This window comes from Populus nigra, chromosome 16, assembly GCF_951802175.1.
Source record: "Populus nigra chromosome 16, ddPopNigr1.1, whole genome shotgun sequence".
In the NCBI taxonomy this organism is placed as follows: Eukaryota; Viridiplantae; Streptophyta; class Magnoliopsida; order Malpighiales; family Salicaceae; genus Populus; species Populus nigra.
Window position 1 is genome coordinate 8,620,884 of NC_084867.1, and position 13,921 is coordinate 8,634,804.

The window sequence follows — 13,921 nt, forward strand, 5'->3', positions numbered from 1 at the left end:
GTAAATCAGAAGAGTGGGTGCTAAACAATATTATGAATACCCTTAATTACTCAATTTCCTCGTCAAAACCCATCCTCTTTCCCTTGCTCCTTCTTACTCACCCACCCTCTCCCTAGATTTCGTCGCCGACCCCGTCACCGGAACCCCCTAGTGAAATCCCTTCTTTACCCCTACGCATTTCCAAGTAAGTCTCTCTCTTTTTAACTCTATGCTCACGCATCTTGTACATTTTTACATGCATCCGTTCTTTTCGTAACAAACCCATTCAAATTTCCATGGGGAATAGAAAACGCCCACCAAACTCTCTCACCAAACACCCTCCCTCGCCGTCGCACGCGGCGGCGTCGGAAGAACCCGACCACCCGAATTCGGTTACTCCAGAATCGGACGGTTCAACGATCAAGCAAGAGTGCGGCCGCGCCTTGAATGCGCTACGTCGCGGAAACCACACGAAAGCCCTACGTATCATGAAGGACTTGTGTGCTAAATACGGCGGCGACGCCTTAATCCACCGTGTTCACGGTACGGTGTGTGTTAAAGTTTCTTCGATAATCGATGACCCTAACAGTAAACAGCGGCACTTAAAGAACGCAATTGAAGCTGCTCGTAGAGCGGCGGAATTGTCTCCGAATTCAATCGAATTCGCTCATTTCTATGCGAATTTGCTCTACGAGGCGGCGAGTGATGGGAAAGAGTATGAAGAGGTAATGAAAGAGTGTGATCGTGCTTTGAAAATTGAGAATCCAATTGATCCTGCGAAGGAGAGTTTGCAGGAGGAGAGTCAGCAGAAGATAGCTACAGCGGAAGGGAGGATCGCTCATGTGCAAGGTGAGTTGAAAAACTTGCAACATAAGTCCAACATTGCTTCGATCTCTACTTGGATGAAGAATTTGGGGACTGGTGAAGAGATTAGGTTAATACCTATAAGAAGAGCTACTGAAGATCCAATGGAAGTTAGGTTGGTGCAAACCAGGCGGCCGAATGAGATTAAGAAAGCTACTAAGACGCAGGAAGAGAGGAGGAAAGAGATTGAAGTCAGGGTTGCTGCTGCCAGGTTGTTGCAGCAGCAGAAGTCGGAGATGGGTTTGGGACAGAGTGAGGGAGAGAGGAGTGATCAAGGAGTGGCGGTAACGCCAGGGAGTGATAGGAGAGGAGAGAGGAGGAAATGTGGGAGTAATGCGAGGAAGAATGGGACTAACACCGAGAGAAAGGACTGGGTTCGGTCCTATTGGAATTCGATGACCTTGGAAATGAAGAGGGAGTTGCTGAAAATTAAGGTCAGTGATTTGAAGGGTTATTTTTGGTCATCCAAGGATGGATTGGCCAGTGACGTTTTGAATGAGTTGTTGGCTTACGGCTTGGAGAATAAGAGCTGGAGGTTTTGGGTGTGTTGTCGATGCAATGAAAAGTTTGTGGACGCAGATAGTCATTTGCATCATGTTGTGCAAGAGCACATGGGGAGTCTTATGCCCAAGATGCAGGAAGTTTTACCTCAGAGTGCTGACAATGAGTGGATTGAGATGATTCTTAATAGCTCCTGGAAACCATTAGACATTTCCTCTGCGGTTAAGATGCCTTGGAATCAAGGGAAATGCCATAATGGAGAGCTTGGTGAGGATTTTTGCTCAGAGCACCATAATGAGGACAGTGATGATTTTTTCAAAGATGCACGGGATTCTTCTCCAGAGAAGGAAAATTTGAGGGATGGTTATAACAGTTGTCCTGTGAGCAGTAGCCACTCTGACAAAGTTTACAATATTGAAGGTAAAGAATTTGATGGGAACCAGTCGTCTATTGCATACACTATTGATAGCTGGTCAATATCAGAGGATTCTGAGCGAGCGAAGCTCCTCGAAAAAATTCATGATGTATTTCAGGCACTTATTGGACATAAATATCTTGCTGCAAGCCATCTTAATAAGGTGATACATTTAACAATGGATGAACTACAGAATCTTGCTTCTGGTTCTCGGCTTCTGAACCGTGGTGTGGGCCAGACACCCAATTGCATTTGCTTTCTGGGAGCATCCCAACTCAAAAAGATCCTTAAATTCTTACAGGAAATATCTCATTACTGTGGTTTGGGCAGGTCTCCCGAGAAAAGTATTGTTGTAGATGGCTCAAATTCTGGTGCTAAAGGTCCTGAAATTAAAGAGGAGATTGTTCTAAATGGTGATGAGCCTTGTCTATGCTTGGATGAACGTTTATTGTCTTGGGAATATGCTCCTAGCACATGTCCTGACAATGATGCCACCACAGCAACTTCGACTATTGCTGCCTATGGAAATGGGGTTCAACCTGACGCTGATGCTTTGCTATCATGGATATTTGCAGGCCTTTCTAGTGGAGAGCAATTACAATCATGGATCCGTACAAAAGAAGAGAAAATGCATCAAGGTATGGAAATTCTCCAGACTCTTGAGAAAGAGTTTTACCATCTGCAGAGCCTTTGTGAGAGGAAATGTGAACATTTAGGTTATGAGCAAGCGTTGCAGGCTGTGGAGGATCTCTGTCTTGAAGAAGGTAAGAAGAGGGAGACTGACATGCTTGTTGAACATAGAAGCTATGATTCTGTTCTTAGGCAGCGGAGAGAGCAGCTTGTTGAGAATGAGCATGATGCGTTGTTCATTAGCAGTAGATTTGAGTTAGATGCTATATTACATGTGTTAAAAGAAGCAGATACTCTGAATGCCAATCAATTCGGGTATGAGGATACTTATGGTGGTATAACTTCTCAGTTTTGTGACTTGGAATCTGGTGAAGATGGTAATTGGAGAACCAAGGACCACATGCATCAAGTAGAAACTTGCATAGAAATTGCTATCCAGCGACAGAAAGAACACTTGTCAATAGAGGTCAGTATGTTAGTTCTAGAACCACTTGTTTGGTAAAAAAATAATTGATAATGATCCTTGTGACTTTAAATCACCTTTATTGTTGCGCAGCTCAGCAAAATTGATGCCCAAATCATGCGGAATGTCTCTGGAATGCAGCAGTTGGAACTCAAGCTCGAGTCAGTTTCTGCCCTTGATTATCGATCAATCTTGCTACCCTTAGTGAAGTCCTACATGAGGGTTTGTATTGGGCAGTGATAAATAGGGTGTTTCTCATCTCTTGTGGTTGTAACTTTGCATATTATCTCATGCTAATCTCTCTTTTCCAGGCACACTTGGAGGATCTAGCCGAGAAGGATGCCACAGAGAAGTCTGATGCTGCAAGAGAAGCATTTTTGGCGGAGCTTGCCCTTGATTCTAAGAAGGGTACCCAAGGACGCAGTGATAATTCAAGAAATACATTAGAGAAGGGGAAGGATAAGAGAAAGAACAAAGAGTACAAGAAAACCAAGGACTCAAAGGTTTCTAATTTCTTTTTTTGGTTGTGTTTCTTTCTCTTCTGGCTTCTGACTTCGTAGAAGACATAGACACAGTCCATTGTCCCAGTCTAATGTGTTTTACTTTGTAGGCTGTTGCTGCTAGCGAGCAGCAATTGCTTCAAGATGCGACTAATGGGAGGGGGTATGCCTATCTATTTGTGTTGCTTTGCACTTCTATATTTCTGTTTCTACGATAAGTGCTTCCATTTTAATTTGTGCCATTTTGTTGTAAATACAAATAAGTAATGCATACTACTTGTTTTTATAATGTTTTATTCATTCCTCTCTGCAGTTCCTTTCCAGATGCATCTGATGGCAACTATCCAGATTCTCAGAGTCATCTTTCTGTAAGCGATGATGATTTGAAACAACAGGAAGAGGAATTTAGATGGAAAATTGAGATTGAAGAGGAGGAAAGAATGCTCGAAGAATCTTTAGAGTATCAAAGACGAATAGAGAATGAAGCCAAACAGAAGCATCTTGCTGAGCAACAGCACAAGAAATCTAATCTAACTTTTCCAGAGAAGTTGTCTGCGGGACTACACGATTATTGCTTTGATCCTGCTGCTGCTGATTCCCGTGAGCCATTGGTAAGCATTAGTAGTTTGAGATTTATTTGTTCATGATATTGTAAAGGGATTGAGAACCAATATTAGGTTCATATCCATTGGAAAGCGCTTCTTGAATAGAGAAACAGAGGTTATTCTAAGAGTTTGAATGCCGTGTTTAAAAAATTCCTATGAAATGCCAAATGTAATCTTATCAAATTTCACTTTCAGGAGCAGTTGACGCAGAAGAGGGGGTTGCCCAACAATTTAGAAGGCATACCCATGACAACAGCCAGTGGTGGGATAGCATTATATTTAAGTTTCTGAATGAGACTGGGGTTGGCTGTAATGTTTTTAAATGATTTTCGTTGTCTTTATTTTGCAGAGCTATCTACTGGAGGAAGTGTGGAGGGTGGTCCTTCTGATCGACGGCCAGGAAGGAGAAGTAGGCGGCAGAAGAGTTCCTCTCGATCTTCTGATGGAAAAAATCAACCCATGTTATCTGAAACAGAAAATACTGAAATCGGAAGCAGTATGTGCTTATCCCCTTTGATTATTATTTTTTTATTCTTAATCAAGCGCCATCATGCATGGAAGCATGCATTTACAATGGATTTTAATCTTCTAAATTGCTTTAATCATGGTTGTGGATTTAAGATTACCCAAAGTGGATGACACATTATTATTTTTTTCCATCTAATTTATGGTGATATCTTTATTTCCCTCTACCTTTTTTACAATGTCACCTCACCTCATTGAAGCAGCAGCTTTAAGCTGTCTATTTCTTTCTTAGATCATTTTATTGTTTACTCCAGCTTTTATTAAAATGACAATACATGGAATACTTCCTTGATGGCTATTGAAACTAAAATTTTAATCCAAAGACACGATACCCTTGGAACTATACTGATGGAATCTGCTACTAATTTTATGATTACTCAACACTTTTACTCATTGATAAAAGTTCGAACTCATTTACAAGAGAGTGATTCATTGAAAAACAAAGACAAGAAAGTGCATCTACAGAATTTATTAAATGAAAAGACAATCTTCCAAATATTGCTCTATACAACTAAAGTTAATATAGAGTTTTAATCCACCTATTTAAAGTGGCAGAGAGAGGAAATACTCTCCTTCAGAAGCCCTCTTGCTACATTGCCTTGCTTGAGCCAAAGAATTGTTGGAAGTAATTAAGGCTAGATTTTTCTTCCCCCTATTAGTTCTCTCCAAGCCCACACTTCTCCTTAGTTGAGCCATTCAATAGATCCCTGACATTGAAAAGACATGCTAGCATAAAATCCAAGTGTGGTGCAAAAGGAAGTAGCGAACCACTTTTACAAAGAGAAGATGTTGTGGGTGTAGACCAAGATAATTACCCTTCTTTTTAAATATGGTATTAGTAAAAAAAAATCTAGTGTTGATGGTGTGCTGTTCTCTTCCTGCATATCTCTGTGGAAAAATTGTTCATGACTCATGATATCATAAACAGACTAGGTTTAATTTCACATATAAAATTTGATTATGCTAAACAGTATTGGTTTGTTGAATTGGGCTTATTGAGAGGTTTCTAGTTTGTTGGAGTGAAGTCTGCATAACTTAATGGATTATTTGTGTGTTGTGCTTGATGTCTTCATATGAATGTTAAGTGTAGCATACACTTTTTGCTTTTGAGTTGTTTAACATTCTCTTCTGCTCTTGCACTTTGCTGGGATTTTTAATTATACTCTCCAAGATATAGTAGTTGTGTGATGATCGCTTTGGCCTCTCATTCTGCTTGCTTGCTTGCTTTGTACTAAGGGCTTCCTTACATGCTTGTCAGCCATTATACCTTGAGCAATTTTGTGGTTGATTATTTACATGTTGTACCTAATTTTATATGGGTTTCCATATGTTAAACCAGTTACTTCAAATTTGGGAGACAGTGCAACTAAGACACTGAGACAGTTAAAAGTAGAGGAGGAGGATGAGGAAAGGTTTCAAGCTGACCTTGAAAAAGCCATGCGCCAAAGCCTTGGTAAATTTCTTTTGATCATTTGCTTGCTTTCATTTTACTTCACTACATTTTATGATTGTACATTGTTAACTATACCAACTAGATGAGCCTTAAGGGAACATGATATACTGTCTTTGTTGGATGCCCTTTGTCCCATGAAACTCCACTTATCTACCAGTTGTGCTTTTCAATCTTCTTTGATTTTGTAGACTTCTATGTAAAGCTCAGATAACTTTTTATGTAAGAGGATTTCTGCATCTAGGTTTAAACCCTGCAATTATATATATATATATATCCTTTTGATAAAGGATATAAATCCTGTAATAGATTCTGAATTTATGTATTATCTATGCTTCTTTAAGGTTTTTTAACATCACTGTATGTCAGACATTGTATAGTTGCATATATTCAACTTTGTCACACATATATATATTCTTTTGATAAAGGATGTAAATCCTGTAATAGATTCTGAATTTATGTATTATCTATGCTTCTTTATGGTTTTTTAACATCATTGTATTTCAGAAATGGTAGAATTGCATATATTCAACTTTGTCACGCATATATAATTCTTATTCATCTAATTATTTTAACGGCAAGTTCAGCTTCCTGTGCCAAAAATAAAAATTGCACTTTGTTTCTGTTGTGGTCAACTAAATCAAAAATTGGTGTCACATGTGGGTCAGTCTATCCCCAGGCTTTATTTTCCATTGAAGATATTGTTGTATTTGGTTCTGCCTCTGCCCATTTGGTTCAGGGTATAATTTCTTTGAGAATAGAAACAAGATGTTCTAACAACAAAAACCTAGAATTTTATGGAGGACGTCTATGTTCACCAGAATGGGTTCCATCTACAAAACCTAGATTCTCTTCATTTGTTTTAGTGTGTTTGATTTTGTGGTGCAAGGTGTTTTTTAAAAGTGCTTTTCGCTTGAAAATGCATTAAAATGATTTTTTTTCAGATTTGTTTTTCATTTTTGCCATTAGCATATCAAAACCATTGGAAAGCACTAAAAAAACATCAATTTGATGTTTTTCAAGCCATACGCACTTTTGAAACACAATTTCAAACATGAAAACAAACAGTCACAGCTATATGTAGACAGGAGGAATGGTGTCTCCAACAATCTTTTTTAAGTGAATTTCTTTACTTCTTTCACATACATTTCACACACCACTACAAAAAGAAGGCCATAAGGCTTCCTCTGTTTATTGGGTTGATTGGCTTTGTCAAATAATCAAGATTATATGTTTTGTTTACTTAACTAATTATTTGTTGAAAAGAGAATGGTTTCACATTTAATTTGCCTGCAATTCCCCCCCTGGTTGGGTTTCTGGGTATGCTAATAGTCACACTAGGGAGCTGGGATGTGAGTTGATTAATTAAAAAATTGATTTTCTGAACTCAACCGTGCATTTGTAATTTTTGCTAGCTTATGTAAAATAATAGTTATTATTATGTTAGTGTATGTGTCGGCACCGTACCAGTCAGGTTTAGAAAATTATGTGTGGCTTTATTTGAGGTGGGCACTATGAGCATCGAGGTCAAACAAATATTTTATTCATATGATGTGATAGTATTTTGCAATATTGTCTTACTCAATATCTAGCCATCCCTCATCTTACTGAATCTGAATCAAATGGGTTCTGACCTAGTCTTTAGATCAGTTGTTTGAGTTTGGATGAATCATGCCAGGTAGCATTTGCCTTAGGCAATTGAATGCATTTACCATCATGTTCAGCACTTCTTTTCCTTTCCCTAATCTCTAAAGTGAAGTTAAAAACGTAATTTGTATCCATTTATTTGAAACTCTATTAATCTATTTGCATTGATTTTCCAGACACATTTCAAGCAAATCAGAAGATACCAATGATGTCAAGTTTGAAGCAAACAATTTCTTCTGAACTTGGTAATTCTGGTACTTCACCATATGAAGTTGCAACTGTAAATGTGGATGGAACTGATGTATTTGGCACTGGCTTGAAGAATGATATTGGTGATTACAATTGCTTTCTGAATGTTATCATACAGGTATTTTGAGCACAATGCCATCTCTGCTGTTTCACTATTCTATTTATATATGCTTTTCATTGCTATTTCACCATTTAATCTGCGCTTTTCATTTCACTATTCAGTGCCTAACTGTTTCTTGTTGCTTCTTTTATAACTTCAGTCCTTGTGGCATTTAAGACGGTTTCGAGATGAGTTCTTGAGTAGATCACGATCAGAGCATGTTCATGTGGGAGATCCATGTGCTGTTTGTGCCTTGTATGATATTCTTGCTGCTATGAGCATTGTATCCATGGATACACGAAGAGAAGCAGTTGCTCCAACATCACTGAGGATAGCTTTGAGCAACTTGTATCCTAATAGTAATTTCTTCCAGGAGGTAATTTTTAAAAACTGTGTTTGGCCCCCTTGGTTTTCATAACTTTTTACTTGACTGATTTTTCATCATTCACTTTTTACAATACAAGAATTTGTATATGAGGATGTCTTTGCTGAGTTAGTTGGAATTGAATTTACAGGGACAGATGAATGACGCATCTGAAGTTTTGGCTGTGATATTTGACTGCCTTCATCGAGCATTTACCTCTGGTTTGCATGGTTCTGATTCTGAGGCAGTGGAACACAGTGGCATGGAGTCTTGGGAATGTACAAAAAAGAATGCTTGTGTAGTGCACTCTCTTTTTGGAATGGACATTTCAGAACAAATGAATTGCCAGAGTTGTGGTGTGGAGTCTAGACACCTGAAGTACAGTGCTTTCTTTCATAATATAAATGCCAGTGCCCTCCGAACAATGAAGGTACGTGTTGCTGCTAAATAATTTTATGCAACCTTTTATTTCTCCTTACTTTGTTTTTTTTTTAATTTCAATTTATATGGTGTATTAATTTACTTTACCCCTTGAATTTTTTTTTTCTTTCCTTCCAGGTAATGTGTGCTGAAAGCTCTTTTGATGAGCTTTTAAATCTTGTCGAAATGAATCACCAGTTAGCTTGTGATACTGAGGCTGGTGGTTGTGGGAAGCCCAATTACACCCATCATATTCTGTCAACTCCACCACATGTTTTTACAACAGGTGAATATTTTTCTGAATTGTTTAGAGATTTTTGCTTAGTGAGAGTGGCACACTCTTTTAGAAACCCAAATTTATGTACATCTTTGTCCTGCAGTTCTGGGCTGGCAGAAAACCTGTGAAAGCATTGATGATATAACAGCAACATTGACAGCTCTAAATACTGAGATAGATATCAGTGTTTTTTATCGTGGTCTGGATCCAAAGAACATACGCAGCTTGGTTTCAGTGGTACGTAAAGTTGACAGACCATTTATCATAACTTGGATTCAGTCATACATAAATTTGACTGACCATTTATCATGTTATCTTGATGGAGATATTGATAATCAAGACTTTACATATGCAGTTAATTAGGAAAGATTGGTTTGGTTGTTCTGTTAAATCATGCCAGAAGGAAAGATGAGTTTTTTATACTAGGGTGAAAGATAAGTACTCAAAAATACTAAAAGTGACAACATGCAAGCACCAGTTTACTAGAGACTACAGGAGAAAGATATAAAAATCAAATGCATCAATTGCTAACATGGGGAAACCTTGAGGGTGTAGTTGTTGAAAATTTCATAACTTGTGGAAAAATTTAACTAGAAAGCACAACTGTGGAAAACATGTTTACCAATTAAAAATGTTCACTGTTTTTTTGAAAACAAGTATTTTATACTTTTTGAGTTTCATCGTTAAATGAAAACTACAAAGAGTCACTTTACAAAATTTTCTGCTTTGAAACGAAGGGCCCTGTATTCATCAATTTCTTTTTTTTCTCTTTTCTTTTGTTGTCGTAAATGCAAACCTAAGGAGGCCTTGTTTTCTATTTTAGAAAACAAAATAGAAAACTAATGTTTAGTAATTGTCTTGTTATTTTTCCTTAGAGAAACATTTTCAAAATACAGATGAATTAGAAAGCTGTTTTCTGAAAGCAAATACACCCTAAGCATTTGATTAGGAAGATAGATGTGGCTCATCAACTAAAAAAAGAAACAAAATGACTATATGCAAGCTGTGCATTTTTATGGCAGTTCAAGGAATCAAATTAAACTCTTTATTGGGAACACTGGGGAAAATTCTTATAGAACTTGAATGTTTTTGAACCAGTGGGGAATATGAGAAGAGCAGTAATTGTTTAATTTTTTTTTAAACTGGAATATTCTTGCTACTCCTGCTTATTTTCTGGATGTCTGATTTAGTCATTGGTTGCTGGGATATGAATTTGTACTATAATCATTCCTCATGATCCTTGTATCTTCAGGTGTGCTACTATGGGCAACATTATCATTGCTTTGCCTATAGTCAAGATCATGATCAGTGGATTATGTATGATGACAAGACTGTTAAGGTACCTTTTGATTTGTGTCTGGCCATTGTTTTATCTGCTATCTTGTCTTACAATTTATTCTTTGATTAATAGGTAATTGGTAGCTGGACTGATGTTCTTGCCATGTGTGAAAAAGGACACTTGCAACCTCAGGTTCTATTCTTTGAAGCTGGAAACTAGTTATTTTGGAGGAATTTGTGGAATTGTTTGTTGACCCAGAGAGCATCAAGTTTACCATGGCTTGCCATTTTTGTAGTGAGGAGTTGTTTATAGTAATATAATGCAATTGAACCCGATACTGCAGCATTGGTTTTGAAAACAATAAGATTTTGACAGGAGAGACGCGGCATGTAATCAAGAGTCTTATGATACAGTCAGGCGGTTTTTGTAGGAAAAACTTAATTTGTGCAGGGAAAAACCATGTATACTTCATTTGTGCAGGGAAAAACCATGAATCAAGAGAGATTTTCTTTTCCATGAAGAATAGGTTAACAGAAGAGCTTGAAGGGTACTTTTTGGCACCGCACCCTTGAATCTGAATATTTTTGTCAGGGTAATTTGGGTTTCTGTCCATGGAATTTTCGCATGGGATGGTGGCTTGGTACATAAAGAGCAGTAATTGCTTGGTTGCTGGGAGCAAATGCATTGAAGGAGCCATATGATACCATAATGCAGTGGCTAATACTGTCCAGTTGCAGGCAGAAGCATATATTGTGAAAGTTGTAAGCGGGGAATTTCTGTTAGATGTAGTTTTTCCTTTCTTTTCAAAAATTAGGATTCCCCTTTGAAGAGTTTTTGTATAGATCACATCTTGATCCCAGGGTCTTCAACACTAAATCTGCCGCTTATGGTTATTGTTTATGATCTGCATGATGCATAATGTGCTATAATGCTGAATTTCCTATTGCTGATTTTTGTTTTTAGATACCTTGCTGGATATAACTTGCACCAATATATATATATATATATATATATATATATATATATATATATATATATATATATATATATATATATATATGATGATAAATTCTGCCAGAAACTTGGCCGAGCACGACTCAATCTTGCTGTAATCTGATGGAATTTATACTTTCTGAATTCAAAAGATTCCGCGGCGTCTCTCTCGATCTCTTCTTCTTTATTTACGGAGATTCTGCTGCAGTAGAGGATTTAACTCTTTTTTGTGCTCTGATGTGTTCTAACTTGTAATACTCTGTATCTGAAATGTTTCAAGTCACTGCATAGTAGTGAATTCTGCGAAGCAGGAATGTATTTGTGACTTATCAATTGAACCATTGATGTAGGTTTTTTTATGGATGTGATGACAACTAATTATTGATTTTCATGTGTATTAGATTGTGTTTTTTGTACTAGTTTTCCTGTTTGAATATATATTTAATATTTTTTTTAGGAATTGATTTAATGATTCATAATTAGAAAATACAAATGTCATATATATATTTGTTATAGGAACTCCTCAAAAGTTATCTTCATAGTTTTTGTATATTTTTCTTAAGCTTAGTTAAAAATTTAAAAAGCACTCGTATATTTCATGTCTTGGAAAAAATAGAAACTGAGTTTCATTTTTTCTTGCAATGCACGTAAATAATTATTTTAATTAAAAAAATCATGCTATCATTTTTATTTAAGACTAAAGTTATTTAAATTATGGAGAAAAAAATTTAGCAAGAATTTCTCTTTCCAATTCGTGCTTTTTTTGGAAAAAATATATTTTATTAACTTTTTTATATAAAAAAATTTAATCCTTGGTAAAGGTAAGTAGCATCTTTGTAAAATCAAGTGCAATGTAGGAATACTTACCACCAAATGAAAAAAGAAACATATAGAAGAAGAAGAGACGAAAACTATAGAAAAAAAGAAGAAACAAAGGGTACTGAAAAATAATGAATGTAATAAATAAAAGTAAGATAGATAAATTGAATGAAATTAAGAGGCTGGTGATCATTTACCATAATTGTATGTTCCTATTTCTATTGTCATAAGTTTTTATAATCCTAAGTAATCTCTTAAGCCTAATTCTAGGAAGAGAATTCATATTAAGTAAGAAATTTACATGTTGAATCTCAAAACAAAATATATTCAAGATAATCATATGAGTTCTAATTTATTACATAACCCTAACTTTTCATACACATTGATGGTTCCTGTTCAATATAGATCCAGATACTCTGGTTGATTAAATGAACTTTTCCTTCATGGCCGATAATTTTATCTTGGTCGATTACATAAACTCTTTTTTTATGGTTGATTAGTGTTATGTTTTCCTTGTCTTTAGTTGATTTTGAACTTTTTAATTAATCATACTATTTATAATTAATTTTAACTTATCTTTCTTGTATGAAAATAAATAATTAGTGTTCTTATACTATGATGACATGTAGATATTTATTTTTAGTATAAATAATGCCCTCATGTTTATTTATTTTTTCGAATGACGGAATATTTTCCATGTTATATTTACGCTGAAATTAATCTACCACGTTGATAAAATATGACGTGGCATGTGACATTAGTCATCTAACATGTCAATCGTTTTAGTTTCAGCTAGTCAATTCACATTTCAAACAGTGCGTGATTTGCCTCTTAAGCGCTAGGTTTAGGTTTCCATAACCTGCAACATTCTTTACAATTAATTCTCAACACACTCATTCCTTCTATAAAAGCTTCAATCCCCTCAATTAGAAATCACAAGGACTCCGCAGAGAAATGAACCAAAAACCCCGAATTCCCCTTTCTCTAATCCCTGTAATGACATCTTCAAATTTTACTCCCACATGGCGTGCTGTCACTATTCTAGACTAGATTGGCTGGCCGAACAAAATGTAGCAATACTCTTGACATTGGGAGATTTTTTAGGAGATTCGACTGTCTAGAATCCCTAAAGACTGTTTGCTGTCATTTCTCTGTTCTATGTTTATATGCACAGACTTGACATTTTGCTAGATCTTCTTGTTGATGGAAGATTATAGGCATTTGATCGTATTCCAAAAGGTTTGCTTGTCTTTAATGTCGTCGTTACCACTATCAAAACCCATTTGAAGATTGTTTTTTAACTGGGACTTCACGGTTGGCTTGATCTTATGACCCATTGACATTACTGAACCAACAAAGCGAGAAATTTGTTTGAAAACCAGATTCAAATAGAAACAGAAACCACATAGAGAATCTTTAGCTTTAGCAATAAATCTTTCCTAGCCTTTTCTACGAGGAGAATATTTTATCTTGGTGTATTAATTCCTGGATAAAAAAACGCCTACAATTTATGAAGAAAGCTGTTCGTTCAGCTTTAAATAACTGGTCATACTAAACTAGCAACTCAAATCCTTCTAAAGGTTCTTTTTTTCGAGCATACAAAGAGAGCAGGTCGCAGAAGTCACCGCTTCAAGGCTCTATCTTTAAGATCAAGATCTATCATCAATATCAAAACTATGAACGGGAGGTAGCAATCCGTACCGTGTGTCGATTTAGCAAACCAATCCCTCAAGCCACTTAGCCACCCCTTAACTGGATACCGCCTGATAATTCACTGTTAGTATCCAGTAGTCTCTGACTTGGTCGTGAAATCCTAAGCTGCTCGCTCTAGCTGCCTGCTT

At 36.5% G+C, this 13,921-nt stretch overlaps 1 protein-coding gene across 2 annotated transcripts; it reads left to right on the top strand.

Moving 5' to 3' along the window:
- Positions 1 to 11,230, top strand: LOC133675110 (uncharacterized). 2 transcript variants are annotated; one of them, XM_062096387.1, is made up of 15 exons: positions 1 to 2,855; positions 2,946 to 3,074; positions 3,164 to 3,355; positions 3,463 to 3,515; positions 3,666 to 3,963; positions 4,159 to 4,219; positions 4,307 to 4,453; positions 5,822 to 5,935; positions 7,756 to 7,946; positions 8,089 to 8,304; positions 8,444 to 8,722; positions 8,851 to 8,998; positions 9,093 to 9,226; positions 10,242 to 10,328; positions 10,401 to 11,230. In XM_062096387.1, the coding sequence occupies exons 1-15, from the start codon at positions 276 to 278 to the stop codon at positions 10,485 to 10,487; spliced, it is 4,716 nt and encodes a 1,571-aa protein (XP_061952371.1). In that variant the 5' UTR covers positions 1 to 275; the 3' UTR covers positions 10,488 to 11,230. The 2 variants fall into 2 exon arrangements, with proteins under 2 accessions (XP_061952371.1, XP_061952370.1); XM_062096386.1 differs by having other exon boundaries at positions 2 to 2,855; positions 4,153 to 4,219.
- The last annotated feature ends 2,691 nt before the right edge of the window (positions 11,231 to 13,921 follow it).

Coding starts and splice junctions, on each gene's coding strand:
- LOC133675110 (XM_062096386.1), top strand. CDS start 276: ATGGGGAATAGAAAACGCCCACCAAACTCTCTCACCAAACACCCTCCC. Junction 5,936..7,755: donor AGCCATGCGCCAAAGCCTTG/GTAAATTTCTTT, acceptor TTGATTTTCCAG/ACACATTTCAAGCAAATCAG. Junction 8,305..8,443: donor ATAGTAATTTCTTCCAGGAG/GTAATTTTTAAA, acceptor TTGAATTTACAG/GGACAGATGAATGACGCATC.